The following is a 15337-nucleotide window of genomic DNA, read 5'->3' on the forward strand; positions in this document are numbered from 1 at the left end:
CGGCACCGTGATGGAGCAAACAAGGTGAATCTTGTTCACAACCATAGAAGCGTTGAACTTGGATTAGACGTACCACATGCCCAGGGCGAGCTTGTTTGAGGTGCCTTCAATGGGAAGCAATCTCTTGGCTCGGGGCTCCTTGGGCTTCGGGTTTGTCATTTTCACCTCCGGGCCACTCTGGGGGCCAGAGGTAATAGGAACATCCTCGTGGTGGCGAGCACGAACCGAAATCAAGTGGGCATAGTAAATTGCGGGGTGGACAGACACAGAGGTTGTGGAGCGGATGTATTGGTAACAATGATCATTGATCATTCCCTCAAGGTCATTGGGCTTGAGGCCCATCTCATCCAACAAGACATGGTAATGGACCGGGCGAGGAGTTCCCTGCAGAGCAATGTGCGTGTAGAGCAGGAAGTCCCAATCGTGTGGGCTAGTCACATCTCGATCAATAAGAGTGCCCGGCAGGGGGGCACCGTGGGCGTCCGCAGCCGCACGATTCTTGGGGTCAGGGAACGCTCGAAGATGGTGGCGCTTGTTGGCAACCACAACACACATCTTGCCTCCCCAGATTGCCTGACCACATGCATGTGCAATGGCAAAGCGGATTGCAGGGACCTCCTCTGAAAGAATTCTCTGGTATTCCGACGCAGACACACCGTCACGGAAATAGTAGACGTACTCAGGAGCCTTGCCACCCCCAACAGTCGCTTTCCACTCAGCAACCATGGGGTGGAGGATATACTCGACCACTTTGTCCCGGATAATCTCAATTCGATCTCCGTTGGTCTCACATCCACCCATGTAGCGAGTTGCAGTGGAATTTGCCGAAACTGACATAGCTGCCAATGATGGGGTCCACACACCCATCATTGGATGAGTGACATCTGCCCCAATGATCATGGAGCCTGGCCGTAGACCTGAACTCTTTGACTTGGGGACAGCCCGAGCAGTGATTCCTCCAAGCTTGGCATTCACCTTCATGAGAAAATTCGCATGATATTGAGGCTTATTGTTGATGCAGTGTGCAGATTGGAGCACTTGAGAGGGAGTGCCGTATCGGCAGTCGGAAGACTTCTTGAGGCGAAGATAGACCCAAGAGTCCTTGTCAGGAACGATGAATACCATGAGCTGGGGCTCTCTCTGGTTCTGCGCCGCGATCGCATCGTACAGCTTTTTGACACTGGTGCCAACGTCTTCGCTCAATCCCTTGACAACCGGTCGGCCAGTCACCTCCCCACCCATGCTCTTGTACATCTTGACAAATTGTTCAACCCAGCTAAGGGTCTGATCCTGACTGATTGACTTTCGATGTCCGGAAAAGAACCCGACGCCCCAAGCCTGAAGGGCCTTTTCATTGGGCTTGTAAAACTTCTTACCGCGAAGATCCCAACTTCCCGAATGCTGAGGGTTGTGTTTGCGGTTGCCCCCAAACTGAATCTCGGGACTCGGAAGCAGGCGGGCCTTGGTCTTGATCATTTGGTCACTGATCTTCATGCCATAAAGTTTCAGAATCGGGTCATCCTTGTGCTGAAGAAGATCCTTGGACTGGCGAGCATTGGCCAAACGTTTCGGAGGCCTGGTTGCACACCATTGAATCATTTGTGCCGCCTGCACATCGGTGAGCTTGTAGCGATATCTCTGAAGGCCCTTGATGACCAGGAACTCGGCTGGGTAGTGCACATCTTCCTTTTGCATCTCGACCAAGAGCATATTGGGATATTCGAGGCGGATGTTGTACCGTCTCATAAAATACTCTTCAAGGTGAATTCGAGTAGACTTCCCAGAAGCCTTGTCGGTATAGTCAATGAAAAACTCCTTGGGCTTAGCATGAATCAGGCCCTTGACAATGAAACTCTTCATCTTGAAAGGGCAACCCTCGTAGTTGGGTGCCACTCGAAGACCCTGGATCTTCTTGTTCACCTGTGCGAACCACTTCGATTCCTTCGTACCACCATATTCGTCGCGGGTAGACTGGAGGTTCCTGACCAGAGTTGACTTGTCGTTCCACCCGTTTACATTCATCATGTAGCCCATAAGACTAATACGAGAAAAGAAGACGCAGTGGGCGACATCAACATTGAGGATCAGACCTTGCTATAAGTAAACGTCAGTTTGCCAATCTTTAATTTGAATCAACGGACGGAGCCTTACAGGAGTCGGTTTAATTGCTTGGTAGATGCCTCGGTACACGGAAGCACCCATATTGGCGAGCGGTTGGTAAAACTCTTGCTTCAGCTCCTCGTCATCTCCAAGCTTGTCGAAGAAGAAGGCCCGCTTGATTGCAGCGAACTGTTTAGTGGGCCATTCACGGAGCAAGTGATCAAGGAAGCCTGTCATTATCAGCTTGGTGAATTAAAAACAGAGTAATACGCGAAATAAGGGCACACTTACTCAGAGATTCAATAACGAGTTCATCCAGATCACGGCGGTTTTGCAGCCAGGCGTTGATCACTGACAGATTGATCTTTCGCTTTTGAATGACAGACATTCTGAAGGTAGGATTCTTCTTGAACTCATCAACAGTAGCAAGAGTCTTGATGTCTCGGGTCAAGTCACCCTTGAAGTCGATACCCTCATTCCAGTTATCAAAGTTGCGCAGCGACCTGCAACACAGATTAGAAAGTCCGTACCAGCAATCAGAGAGGTATTATACTTACCAGCAGATTCTTCCGCCATCCCAGATACCATCAGGAATATGTGCCTTTCGAGTCGCACTGTTCCAGCACTTTCTCAGGACCCGTCTGTCGGTCTCGTTTTGGTCTCCGTGGAGAACATTGATCTAGTAATTGATGAGCAAACAATGGCATTGAACGGGGTTTAAAGAAATCCTCACCTCGTACTGGTAAACCGCCTTGTCTGGGAAAGAAGTGATCGGGTACGCGTTCATCATGACCTCGATCTCTTTGCCGGAAGTGTTGTAGCCAACACGACGCTGGATTTGAGTCTCCTCGGGGGCACCCTGGAAAAAAAGGTTAGCAAAATTCATTATCCACAGATGTAGAGCCACTAGGAATTATCGGTCGCAAACTTACAGAAGAAGGCCTGATTTTGAATCGATGCCAGGGAATGTCAATGTTCTTGCAGCCATCCCAGGCAACCGTCATGTAATCTTTGTGTCGGACAATCCTCTCTTGGTCGAGTCTATGTTGCTCAAAAACAGCCACTTTCACGCCTTCTCTTGCGAGACGCTCATAGTTGGCCTTTTCTTCCGCTGTCCAGGTGGACGGAAATTCTGGAGGGGTCTCGACTCGACGGATGGGAGAGTCACTGCTACTAGAACCGGTGCTCTTGGGCTTCCGCTGCTCACCTGTATCAGGGTCGTATCGAGTTCGGCGCATCCAAGCAGTGCTTTCTGCTTTTTTTTGCGTCTTGCATCATCTTCCAATTTGGCCTTGTGGTCACGCAACTCCTGGGCCTGGCGCGGATCCAGAGGCTTTACCACAGGGGCAGAAGGACGCAGAGGAAGATCAAGGCTAAGCTTGGGTTGACGGGAGGATGAAGAGGAGTTGGGAGGCTTTGAAGACGTCTTCGTAGCAGCAGTAGATGTGGGGGTAGATTGGTGTTTGGAGGAGGTCGTGGAGCGGTGCCCAGAGCGAGACCTGTGCTCCTCCTCGTCCTCTGGCGAGGGTTTCATGGCCTTTTTGGGAGCCATGGAGAGACAATGCTCCTAATAATCAACTTGCGTTAGTCAAATATTTTTTCTTCTTTTATTTCCTTTCAGGTCATGTCTGCATATGATCACAGATGTGAAGCCGCCAAGTAAGATTGATAAAGCCAACTGAGATTGTTCTGACAGCAGAGTGGTGTCACAGCTCGGCGATGTCAAGTGAAGAGCTTTGTTTTGACTCGGTGTAGGAGAGGACAGGGGGTGTAGGAGAGGACAAGGTGTTGTTAGAATGATCACTTACAAGGTTAAGGGACTCGAGTGAGCCAGACGTGACGTTTGTAACAGAGAATATGAATGGGGATTACACAGGAAGGTAGACGTATGTAACGTGAAAGTGAGAAATGTCTTCGGCTTAGGAGTATGCAGACAAGTGCAGGAATCCGAAATGCAGAAGACAAAGTGAAGAAGAGTGATGGAGGAGGAAGAAGAAGAAGGGAGAAGGAATGAAATCAACGAGGGAACCCCTTTTATAGGGAAAGTAGAGGAGGTATAGAGAAGGCAGGTGCGTTCCTTTTGAGGATGAATGTTATGAAGCATCCTTCTTAGGCACTACCTACACATGTAGGTAGGGATTCCAAGGTTATCTTATAACATCTCCCAGGGCAGGAGCAACCCATAGAATAACTACATATGTAGGTAATACCCACTACGTAGTATGTATCCATGGATCACCAATGCAGTCAAAGTCCGCCCTATGTGACTAAAAGGTACTTGCTTATACTAGGGTTTTCCTAACAATATTAGGTACCCCGGTGCTTGGACATCTCGCACTTTCGCGTTATTTAAAGCTGAAAATTAAAATCTCTATCATTTCTACTATACCATATCATATAGTAGCTATCAAGCTCTTTACGTACTATTATACGAATGTTGTAGTGTAGTATCTACTTTTATTTTTATCGAGGCCGGTCAAAATCCCAGTCAACAAATATGTTGTATACCCCTCTCACCCTGGCAACTGTGCTCGGTATGACAGCACCTGATGAGCAGTCCTAGGCAACTGGCTAGCGAGTCAGACAGAGCTTGACAAAAGGGCCCCTTCTGCCCGTACCCGAGATAGGGTAAACAGCCAAAAGCCAGTCGTAATGGAAACGGGGAGTAAACAAACTAAAGGTACGACCCTCTACTCCGTATTCAGGTCCCTTTAACTGTCGACTTCTATCATCGAACAGAGGACGATACACAGGGAGGATACGTGGAAGGCCTGGAGACAAGCCATGAGTATGGATCGGATTCCGATAGGGATGATGTCTTCGCAAAAGAAGTATCCGTGGGACTCAGTCTCTAAGCAACGGTGCAAATTAAAAGAAAAAGGTTGGGTAAGATAAGCACAATCAACCCATTAGCGAATAGTCTACGTATAAGTATCACTTTGCTTCGATGGGTTGGCTAAGAGTATTCCTTTTACTTTTACTGGTGGGCTTTTCTAGAGTGGCCGTGAAGCTGACGGAGCTGATTGCTCTTTACACTGCTTCACCACCTGCGTATAGGGTGGTAAAAAAAATATCATGCGATTCAAGCTCGATAAAGGCTAAGACAGGTTCGGTATACTCCGTAGACGTGATCTACTTCAAGCAACAAACGGACTTTCAGAATATGAAGTACAATCAAAGTGCAACCAAAGTGCGACCAAAGTGAGAGCAAAGTGAGACATGGATAAATACTTCCATATAATTTGGCTCTGGAATCTTTTTGATATCTCATGCTCACTTAGGTCGCAGTTTCACATTACATATTAAAACCAAATGGATTAGTCTATAAAGACTATGAAAATTGAACAACCCCTGCAAAACCCAAGCTTTTCACTCGAATCCTGATTGGGCCACCGCTGTGTAGGTAATTGGCATGATGCCATGTTGGTGAGTTTGATTCTTCGTCGTTTGACAAAATATTAATCTAAAGGACTGGGTAGAAGGACTACAAGATCTGTGCTACAGTAGAAAAATGATAATAGGCCCGAGCTGCGGAGCGGGACCTCGCGTAGAATGCGACAATATCTCAAATGGAAGGATCCAGACTTCAACCCTAGGAATGTGTTATTTGTCGAGTCGCCAGACGAGACATTAGCCAAAATGCCGAGACCGTTTATCCCGATGACCTTTGGCAGATTCATGAGAGATGCTTGAGGGAGATGTGGGACAATATGCGAGCAGTTGTGGTAATAGGTTAGGGATCAGCTGTTCGAAGGCTGCCGGGTACTTTGAAGAAATCTAGTTTATTACTCTGTAGTTGCGAGGCTTTGGGGCCGCTATAGCGGTATCGAGGTGGTGTTTGGAGCTTGGCCAATATAAGCTAACTGAGCCCATTTGCCAGCTTGCTTTGTGTGGACACGAAGTACTCAGACGCTATGCAGAAGATATTCACAATGTTGGTTATTCTATAGAGAGCCAACGTATTTACGCGGGTTTCTAGATATTCTTAAGATAATGCTTTACTAGGCAACGGCGCCCAAGTATAATTGCTTTCTACACATTTGTATATTTTTGTCTAGCTCCTTTGATCAAAATCTGGTCAATCGAAACATCCGCGTAAGAAACACATTCCAAGTTGGTTGTTTTTTTTTTTTTTTTTTGGCAGGATACTTGATCATCTCCCTTTCTAAACGGCCTAAACTCTTCGATCAGAAAAGTCTTTATGTATCTTCAAGATTCCTCCAGAGATAATACCTGCTCAATTACCAAAGTATCCATGCAGTGATACTTGGAAGCTACCTTCTTAGCGAGGCTTGAGTGAAGATGATCTGCAATTGCTCTTTGTAGAATATCTAATATAGTATAGTAAATTTAAGTAGAGACCGTTATTCCAAGGTGGAGAAAGGAGTCCACTAAAAGATGACCAATGACAAAATGTGCACTTTTTACACGCACACTGGTCTTTGGGAACCGTAGGCAAACAACACCTCCATCCTTATTCTGGAAACCAAGCGATAATACACTATGGCACCAAAGAAAGCAGTAGAAGCGCCGACGAACAATGTCGTCGCCTTCGGACGCGTCAAGTCCAACCTCAAGATGGGTTGTGTTGGCCTACCGAACGTGGGCAAGAGTTCGCTGTTTAACCTCATGACGGAGCAGAGCGCCTCGGCAGAAAATTACCCATTCTGTACCATCGAGCCAAATGAAGCGCGCTGCATGGTTCCTGATCCAAGATATGTATGTTCTTCCCTTTTTTCGATTTCTGTGTGACACGTGATGGATCTTAGCCCTCCTTCCCGGGAGGCTCCCCGTTTTTGGTCAGTATTTAAATACGATGAGCCCTAGCTAATGTGAGATAGGACTTCCTGTGCAAGGTCTGGAACCCACCGAGCAAATACCCGGCGTATTTGCAGGTTACGGACATCGCGGGATTAATCAAGGGAGCTAGTGAGGGAGCTGGCTTAGGAAATGCGTTCTTGAGTCACATTCAAGCTGTGGATGGCATGTACCACGTTGTCCGGTGCGTTCGTTGCAGAAACTCGAGGAATGAAGCAGATACTTACTATCATATAGGGCGTTTGATAACGATGAGGTTCTTCATGTGGATGACTCCGTTGATCCTGTCCGCGACTTAGGTAAGAAATTCCCCCTAACGCAGGAGAAATAGACACTGATGGTGCTGCGGTACAGACACAATTCAGAGCGAGCTGTGTAAGAAGGATTTGGATATTCTTGCCAAAGCTAAGATTGCCGAAGAGGCAATTGTGCGGAAAGCTGGAGGAAAATTCAAGATGCTGCCGCTGTTCGACGAGACGACTGCTAAAATCAAGGAGGTACGTTACGATCTCTCTTCGAAGAGATGTGTAGTTTGCTAACTTCCTTATAGCTCTTGGAACAGGATAAGCCTGTTAGAGATGGAGAGTGGACGACTCCGGAAATCGAGTTGATCAACGAGAAGGTTTGTCTAGGATTCTATAATACCCAGAGACAATACTAACAATATCAAGTTACGCCTCATCACTACCAAGCCGGTAATCTACCTCATCAACCTTACGATGAAAGACTACCTCCGCCAAAAATGCAAATACCTGCCCAAGATCGCGGAGTGGATTAAGGCCCACGGCGGCCAAGGCACAGATATTATCCCCTTCTCCGTGGAGTTTGAGGAGAAGCTGTGGTCCCTGAGGGATGACAAGCCAGCGCTAGATGCCTTCATGGCTGATATTAAGGTCCAAAGCCGTCTAGGAAAGATAACTACCGAGGGTAATGTCCCCGATATTTCGCCTCACGTACCCCACACTAACAGTCATGGCAGGCTTCACTAAGCTGGGACTGCAGTATTACTTTACCGCCGGCGAGAAAGAGATCCGCTGCTGGCCGATCAAGCAGGGAACACTCGCTCCACAAGCAGCTGGTGTAATTCACGGCGACTTCGAGCGCGGTTTCATCAAGGCCGAAGTTGTGGCGTACCAGGACTTCCACGACCTCTGCAACGGCGAGAAGTCGATGGGACCAATCAAATCAGCTGGCAAGTACAGGCAGGAGGGCAAGACTTATGTCGTCAAAGATGGCGACATTGTACATTTCCAGTTCAATGTTGCGCCGCCAAAGAAGAAGTAGAGACTGTTCGGAAAAGTCATCTTGCCTATTGGTATCGCCGTTGTTATCAATGGAAAGATGTGGAGTCCCTGGCTCTTTCGCTTTCCGTCTACTTGTGGATCGTTACTTAGCGTACAACTACCCGTTCCTCTTGAACCAGTTTATCATGAGTGAAGTCTAGATCTTACTACTTGTTGGCTTTAGAACTGTGTTTTAAATATAAACCATAGATCCCAAAGTTACATTGGCTTCGATTTTCTAGTATGTTGGACCCTATACGACTAGCAAGCGCGCCGGATTCGGCTTTATTGGAGAGAGTATTTATTTTGTACGGCTGGTATATTTTTTGATACATTTGCAATAAGCCAATTATGACGTAGACATACTATCAAACAGTACATTTAACTAAAACATATTTTTCAGTATAATTCGCACTTACAACATAGGGTTCACTCCTGAGCAGGCTAGCGCGAGGTCCCGCCCGCGGCTGGGGCCTATTATCCTTTTGTTGGTGCTTTCCCCTACTAGTACAGATCTGTGGTCCATTCCAGCCCACTCTTTACAACGTACAGTCTTGGTCACCACGAAGGAACGAAGTCAAACCCACCAACTCAGACACATCATCATGCCAATCACCGAGGAAGTGCTCGAGGCCACAGTCCTCGGTCGCGCGATCAACGACGCGTCCGACCAGACTCTACGCGCGGTTCTCAAATCCATCTGTGCGAAAAACGACGAAGCTCGCAAAGAAGCCGAGAGCCAACTTCTGGTGACAGCTACCGATACCGATACCGATACCGAAGAGAGCTCTCACAACAACAAGAGAGCAGTACCACGCTATGCGTTTTGCCTCAATTGCGAGAAGGAATTCGATGTCACGACCAATACAGAGAAAGCCTGTCGATATCATCCAAGTACGACTGCTCAAAATCGAGATCGGGGTCCTGTATGCTCAATAAGCTAATTCATAATAGAGAAAAATGAGCCCACTGGCGAAGATCTTTATGTTGACAATTATGATGAGTTTGAGGTGGACACTGATGAAATGCGCGAGGATTTCCCAGAGTGCTTTACGTTCCCGTGCTGTGATGGAAATCTCAAAGATAACCCCCATGGGTGTGTGATCGACTTCCATCGAGAACAATATCCCGATGAGAAGCCATCGAAAAGGTCGAGAGCCGTTTAGTCCGGGTGCCATGGAGAACGCCCTGAAATCCAATGTATAGTTTTGTGTCTATGTACAACATAACCGAATTGAGGCCGCGGTCACGAGTTTTCCCATCAGTATCTCAACTGTGTAAGCTAAAAGACATTTCCTTGGGCTTCATATTGTTTGGACACACTATGTGAAGTTTATAATGACGTAGAGACCCACTACTTACCCCTGATGTTTCCACGTGCCCCACCTATCACCCTCCCGAGGTTCCAAGAGATTTTGCTTTAAGCTTATATGTTAAAGTTATTTACAAACTGCATGGACACCCATGGAATGAGGGAAAGTCCCGTGAGACAAGAATCGGTCAGCCAAACAAGAGGGTTCAGGTTACATGGACATAAGATCTATGGGCAAAGGAGGGTATGGGTCTCATTTGATCCAAAAAGATGAACTAATTATTTAGATAGTCAAGAATCTACGAAGTGCGCAGGGTGCTTGCTTAATTTATCTGTGAGATTATCTGCTTGAGTCTGTACAAAGCATGGTTGTGGGCCTAACCAGCAAGCAGAAGTTGGTGGCCTGTGGCCCTATTTGAAAAAAGAAAGAAAAAATGCCAGATAGATCAACGCCGATGGAAGATGCAAAGGGGGGTCTGAACAACCGCGTATGCCCCGACCATGTTTCATGAATGCTCCCCACGAAAAAAGAGCTGGGCAAGTCCTCAAAGACAAATCGGGATATTTTGCGCGCCGGAGAAATGAAATTGCAAAAGCAGAGAGCAAGGGATTTTACACTGCAAGTGAATGGTGGTCCTCAGAGGGAAACGAACAACCACGGGCTCAACGGTAAGCACCTGGCGATTTTATGTGAGTGGATGTCATTATGGGGGGAGAGAGATGATAAGACTTACCGGAGTAGGGGTTCAGTCCCGGGTTTTGGCCTCCACCTGGTCCATGTGCCGTTTGCGGGATCTGTATTTGTGAAATGTCGGAAGGAATCTCAATATGGCGAAGAAGGTCTATTGTTTTCTCGGGAGAAAGGCGGGTGATGTTGTAGGCAGCTGCAGAAGGCAAGATGCTCAAGAGATTCACCACTTCACGAGGCAGAGGGGCTGGGGATCCTTGCGGTCTGTATGAGGTGCTTTGGCCGTTCAACTGTTGTACTCGTTTCGGCTGGTCAAGACGCCGAGCTTGCGTGCTCTTCATTGGCGACTCAGCGCGAACAAACTTTCGTGGGCGACCAGATTCTTCATCATAATCATCAGCGGGATAAGGTCTCTTGGGTGAATTGAGGGAGGTATCCATGTATCTGGCCATGGGAGAACCGTGGGCTTCCGCGTAAATTCCTGCCACGTTGGTCTTTTGCTTTGTCTGGGACGGGGACAAAATCAGTTGCACAGATGTAGGGTCGAAGTTGGAGTTGGAATAACGATTGGCAAATTTTTCCAGAGCAGGATCCTCCGGGTATAGTTCGCGCATGCGGTTCTCCAAGTTGATCACTTGGGTGAGGTCACCGTAGCGAGATTCATACTCGTGGAGGAAGGAAAAGATGGGCTTAGCCTTGCGCACATTCTCTGGGTTGGATGTCAATTTCCTGACGGTTGTTTCGAACACGGCTCTGGCATCTTTGGCGGTGGTTAGTAAGTCTCTTAGAAACATGGGATGTCGACTTACTGATGGTATCATTAATGTCGAGCAGATGCCTCAAATATTCGAGCGCAAAGTGCTCATCCTCCGGGAATAATTTTGCACCTCTCTCGAAGATCTTGGTGGCCGCAGGGTCCTTGTAGCAATGGTACTCCATCAAAGCACTCGCGATATAAACATCACTGGTAATACGACCTCGCTTCCGGGCCTCGGCAAAGATTTGGCGAGAGCCAGCGATTTCTCCTGGTTTTCCCTTGCCCTGGATTCGACGCATCGAACGCATGAGAGAGATCCATGCGAAGGAGACAGTCTTGGAGATAATGTTGATCTGAACGGAATGGGCCTTACGGACCGCTTCAATCTGTGCCGTCTTGGCGGCTTCTCTTTCTTTGGCTTCAGGATCATCCTCATCCTCATTTTGAGGTTGGTTTTCCACAATTTGTGGAGCAAAATAAGCTTCGATGCGTGCGACATCCTGGGTTTCCTGGTTACGAGCCTTATTGATCAACTCGTAAAGTGCATCAAGCAATTTGTCGTATGGTTCCCGGACCTTGGCAGCGCGCTTGGCAGAATCCTGTTCCGAATCCGAGGTAACCTCCAGTCGGTCCGCGCGTTTGAATGTCAGCAGACAACTCTCTGGGTTTGCATCAATGCCATTCTTCAAGAATTCGGTTCCGGCGTCCTCCATATCGTTCAAGAAGCAGAACTCAGCTGCATCAAACCACATTTCGGGCAAGAAGGCCAGTGCCATGAGTGCCTGTTTGTAGAAGTACACCACGCGTGACTTGTAAGCAGCAGGGTCTTCTTCTTTCAGTACCAGAGGATCTTCTTTTTCCCATGCGATCCAGCGCTTCCAGATATCTGCTTGTGCTGAGTATTCAACATCTCCTTCAGATCCTGGAATAGGAGGCAGTGGTGGAAGCGAGGTACGAATCAAATCGCGGGTGATGTTTTGCAATTCGGTGTATGAGCTACGCGCAGTCATGTAGGACGGCGAATGTTCTTGAAGGAATTTGCGGCCCTGATAGAAATGTTAATACAAGCCAGTTGGATTCAAGTACTGTCCAGCTTACCGTGAGCTTGTTTAGATTCATCTCGAATTGATCATACTCCTTCCAGAGGGTATTGACGGCTTGAGTCGGCACGCCGATGGCTCGTTGGTAGGCCTTTCGTAGCAGGTCCATCTTTTGTTGATCCTGCCACCCAGATCCACCAACGATGCCTGGCCCAGAACGGATGAACTCAATGTAGTCTGCCCAGATGTTTCCGGAATCTTTGTCCATCCCAACGTATTGAATGGCCATATCATATGCCGATGAAATGGTCTTCCTTGCCTCACCAGAGGCATCTGTTGTCAAAGGATTACGACGACGGATGTAATCAAGGTAGACAGACCAGAGCTGAACGCTGGGGGTCGTCAGGAGCGTTCGGTTGAAGATCTGCTCCAAGCGGAAGAATTCATTGAGCTCAGACTCCATGCTGGCATAAGCCACCCATTGGTCGGCCTATGATGTATCCCATTAGCAATCTTGCACCTTGCCGAGAGAGAGAAAAGGAAAGCACAAGGAAAGGGAGTAAAGGTAGGCTTACCGCCATGGGGAACAGCGTCAAGAACCGCTCATAGGTGTCGCGTGCACTGTCTAGTCTGCTGCGGCCTCTGTGCTCGGCAATTAACTCCAACCAAGCAGGGATATCACCTCGGGGATCCTCTCGAATCCGGTCTTCCAGCATGCCGACACGGTCATGGGCCAGACGACCCTTTGAAGCTGGAGAGTCAGGTACAGAAGTAGGAACAGTACTGTTCTGCATGGTTGCGGATTGCAAGTCTTGCGCAGCCCAGTGCGATTGGACAGGAACAGAAGAGGGATCAATATTATGAACAGGATCAGGAGAATAAGAACTATTGGCAACATCTGGTCCACTGGCAGGTGCCTGCTCAGCTTGGTGTGATGATACATCAGGGGAAGTGTTTTGCATTGCATTTCCTGAGCTGGGATCTTCAGACATGGTCACAGGCACAGCATTGACATCTTCACCCCCAAGTACAGCCGGCGGCTCATACTCCGCATCACCCTCGTCATCCTCATCATCATCATCAACCTCAAATCCGCCAATTATTCGGGTCTTGGGCTGTGCCCCAGCAGCAGATGCTGGCACAGGGGTCGACGACTCAACATGTGAGGGGCTCTGAGAAGGGTCGGGGGAGTCACTGGTCTGGCCAGCGTCTGCGTCTACTTCTGAGGCGACCTCTGCGTCTGAGGCGACAGTCGGGTTGGGGATGGAATCTTCCGTCTCATCCGAGGGAGCTGCATCAGCGGGGCCGGTATCAGGCTGCGTGGTCTCGGGAAAAGAGGCCGAGTACTGATCCCCCAATGCCAGTGAGGGGTCGTAGTCATCTGATTCTGCGTCTGAGTTATCACCTTCCTGTTCCACACTGGGGGATTGGGAATCGGGATTCAAGGCTTGAGCCTGGAAAAAGGCAGCCTCAGCTTCATCGTCCGCCATGATGGGATGATTAATGCGATAACTGCAAGGTTGAAGAAAAGTGAGTAACTGGGAATGTGACAAGTTCACGGCGCAAGCCGAAGCAGGGTTTGCGCGATGTGATATCAGGATAGTTTAAAATAAAGACAAATCTTCCGAGGGTCAAGGATTAAGGTGGAGCACAGCCACTTTTGACGAGATAACCCTCAGCCGCAATGTATCTGATAGCAAATAATAACCAAGAGGGAGAGAGAGCAAAGCTGCGATGGCTGTGATGCAAGTTGCCCGGGTAGTGAAATTGGGGTCACGTGCGGGCGGTGAGGACAATGCGAGGGACGCGAAAGGCGCGTCGATCGATGGGGGCTCCTCGCATTGAGCTAGAGGGGTTGAGAGTAAACTGCATTCTTGTGGACCTGTTGATTCTCTTGCTTTCCCTATTTTCTTCTTCTTTCCAACCCCCCTTGTCCATACAATCTTCTACTCTTACCTCTTCATCTCTTTAATCCCCGTACATACTCTCATATCTTATCACAATGTCCGTCGTCTCACTCCTCGGAGTGAAAAACCTCAACAACCCGGCTCCTTTCACCGCCTCTTACCAATTCGAAATCACCTTCGAGTGCCTCGAGCAGCTTCAGAAGGGTGAGTATTGGCTTGTCTTCCCATCTTCGAAGTCGAGTCTTCTAACGAGTTCTTTCAGATTTGGAATGGAAACTCACCTACGTTGGATCCGCCACTTCGTACGTCCACCCTCCCAACACTCCTTGTTTCATACCAATCCCGCAGAGTCTAACTATCACAGCTCCGAGTATGACCAAGAACTCGACTCCCTTCTCGTCGGACCCATCCCGGTCGGAGTGAACAAGTTCATCTTCGAGGCCGACGCACCTGATGTCAAGCGCATTCCTACCTCCGAGATGCTCGGCGTCACCGTTATCCTGCTCACCTGCAGCTACGACGGCCGAGAGTTTGTCCGGGTTGGCTACTACGTGAACAACGAGTACGACAGCGAGGAGCTGTCAGCCGAGCCCCCTGCGAAGCCCGTTATCGAGCGCATTCGCCGCAATGTCCTCGCCGAGAAGCCCCGTGTGACCCGCTTTGCCATCAAATGGTGAGACCCCTTGTTTTGTTTGTTTACATACCCAGTGGGGCTTTTATTTACTTTTTTCTTCTTCTCCATAGGGACTCTGATGACTCTGCCCCCGCAGAGTACCCGCCTGACCAGCCCGAGGCCGATGGTCTCGATGATGACAGTGGAGCCTACGGTGCCGAGGAGCGTGAGCTCGAGGCTGCGCTCCTCAAGGAGCTCGAGGACTCCAACAAGCCCGCCGAGGGCGATGACCATGAGATGGAAGGCGCCGAGGCCCCTGCTGGCAAGGAGGACGAGGAAGAAGAGATCTCCGATGCCGAGAGTGAAGATCTTGAGGCGGAGAGTGACGACGATGAGGATGAGCTTGATGAGGAAGAGGGTGGCGAAGGTGACGACGATGTCGAGATGGGCGACGACGCTGAACACAAGGACGATGCTGCCAAGCCAACTCACCAGCCCCAGCCCGAGCTTATGGTTCACTAAATCATGGTGTCCCACCGGCTCGCAGGAGTGGTTTCTTTGCTTTTAAACGATCCCTTTTTTGAATGCTATTTAACGACAGCCAGAACGCAATGTTTACGACCCTTGGACTGATTTTCCATGTTCTTACCCTGAATCGGCATTGATTATAGGTCTATGAAATAGAATTGGTATAATTTTGAATCCCACTGGCCTTCAGTCACCAGTTAATCTTCCTTTCCTCTAAATATATCGTAATACAGATGTAGGAACTGCTGCGGGCCGTTTTTGTACCACATAAAACCATCTCCCAGATGCCTA

At 48.7% G+C, this 15337-nt stretch overlaps 5 protein-coding genes across 5 annotated transcripts; 3 read left to right on the forward strand and 2 right to left on the reverse strand.

Moving 5' to 3' along the window:
* Nucleotides 1–63: 63 nt before the first annotated feature.
* N7471_002794 (putative eukaryotic translation initiation factor eIF-2C4) lies at nt 64–3652 on the reverse strand (the record flags this gene model as incomplete). Its single annotated transcript, XM_057275514.1, has 7 exons — nt 64–2094; nt 2152–2330; nt 2392–2603; nt 2658–2779; nt 2834–2959; nt 3033–3352; nt 3403–3652. 7 exons carry the CDS (start codon nt 3650–3652, stop codon nt 64–66), a joined length of 3240 nt encoding a protein of 1079 aa, XP_057140152.1.
* A 2951-nt stretch (nt 3653–6603) lies between these two features.
* Nucleotides 6604–8202, forward strand: N7471_002795 (YchF/Obg family ATPase; the record flags this gene model as incomplete). Its single annotated transcript, XM_057275515.1, has 7 exons — nt 6604–6819; nt 6942–7102; nt 7156–7217; nt 7273–7415; nt 7469–7540; nt 7590–7845; nt 7898–8202. The coding sequence occupies 7 exons, from the start codon at nt 6604–6606 to the stop codon at nt 8200–8202; spliced, it is 1215 nt and encodes a 404-aa protein (XP_057140153.1).
* A 604-nt stretch (nt 8203–8806) lies between these two features.
* N7471_002796 (uncharacterized protein) lies at nt 8807–9367 on the forward strand (the record flags this gene model as incomplete). Its single annotated transcript, XM_057275516.1, has 2 exons — nt 8807–9095; nt 9156–9367. 2 exons carry the CDS (start codon nt 8807–8809, stop codon nt 9365–9367), a joined length of 501 nt encoding a protein of 166 aa, XP_057140154.1.
* A 500-nt stretch (nt 9368–9867) lies between these two features.
* Nucleotides 9868–13691, reverse strand: rna14 (cleavage polyadenylation factor subunit RNA14). The gene is made up of 5 exons (XM_057275517.1): nt 12574–13691; nt 12057–12488; nt 11011–12004; nt 10248–10961; nt 9868–10190 (listed from the first exon to the last, which is right to left on the reverse strand). Exons 1-5 carry the CDS (start codon nt 13486–13488, stop codon nt 10177–10179), a joined length of 3069 nt encoding a protein of 1022 aa, XP_057140155.1. The 5' UTR covers nt 13489–13691; the 3' UTR covers nt 9868–10176.
* A 309-nt stretch (nt 13692–14000) lies between these two features.
* Nucleotides 14001–15040, forward strand: asf1 (nucleosome assembly factor ASF1; the record flags this gene model as incomplete). Its single annotated transcript, XM_057275518.1, has 4 exons — nt 14001–14109; nt 14168–14207; nt 14270–14578; nt 14650–15040. The coding sequence occupies 4 exons, from the start codon at nt 14001–14003 to the stop codon at nt 15038–15040; spliced, it is 849 nt and encodes a 282-aa protein (XP_057140156.1).
* Between the last annotated feature and the right edge of the window lie 297 nt (nt 15041–15337).

The sequence above is a fragment of the Penicillium samsonianum genome (assembly GCF_028829775.1).
Source record: "Penicillium samsonianum strain IBT 33392 chromosome Unknown utg000002l_segment0_segment0, whole genome shotgun sequence".
In the NCBI taxonomy this organism is placed as follows: Eukaryota; Fungi; Ascomycota; class Eurotiomycetes; order Eurotiales; family Aspergillaceae; genus Penicillium; species Penicillium samsonianum.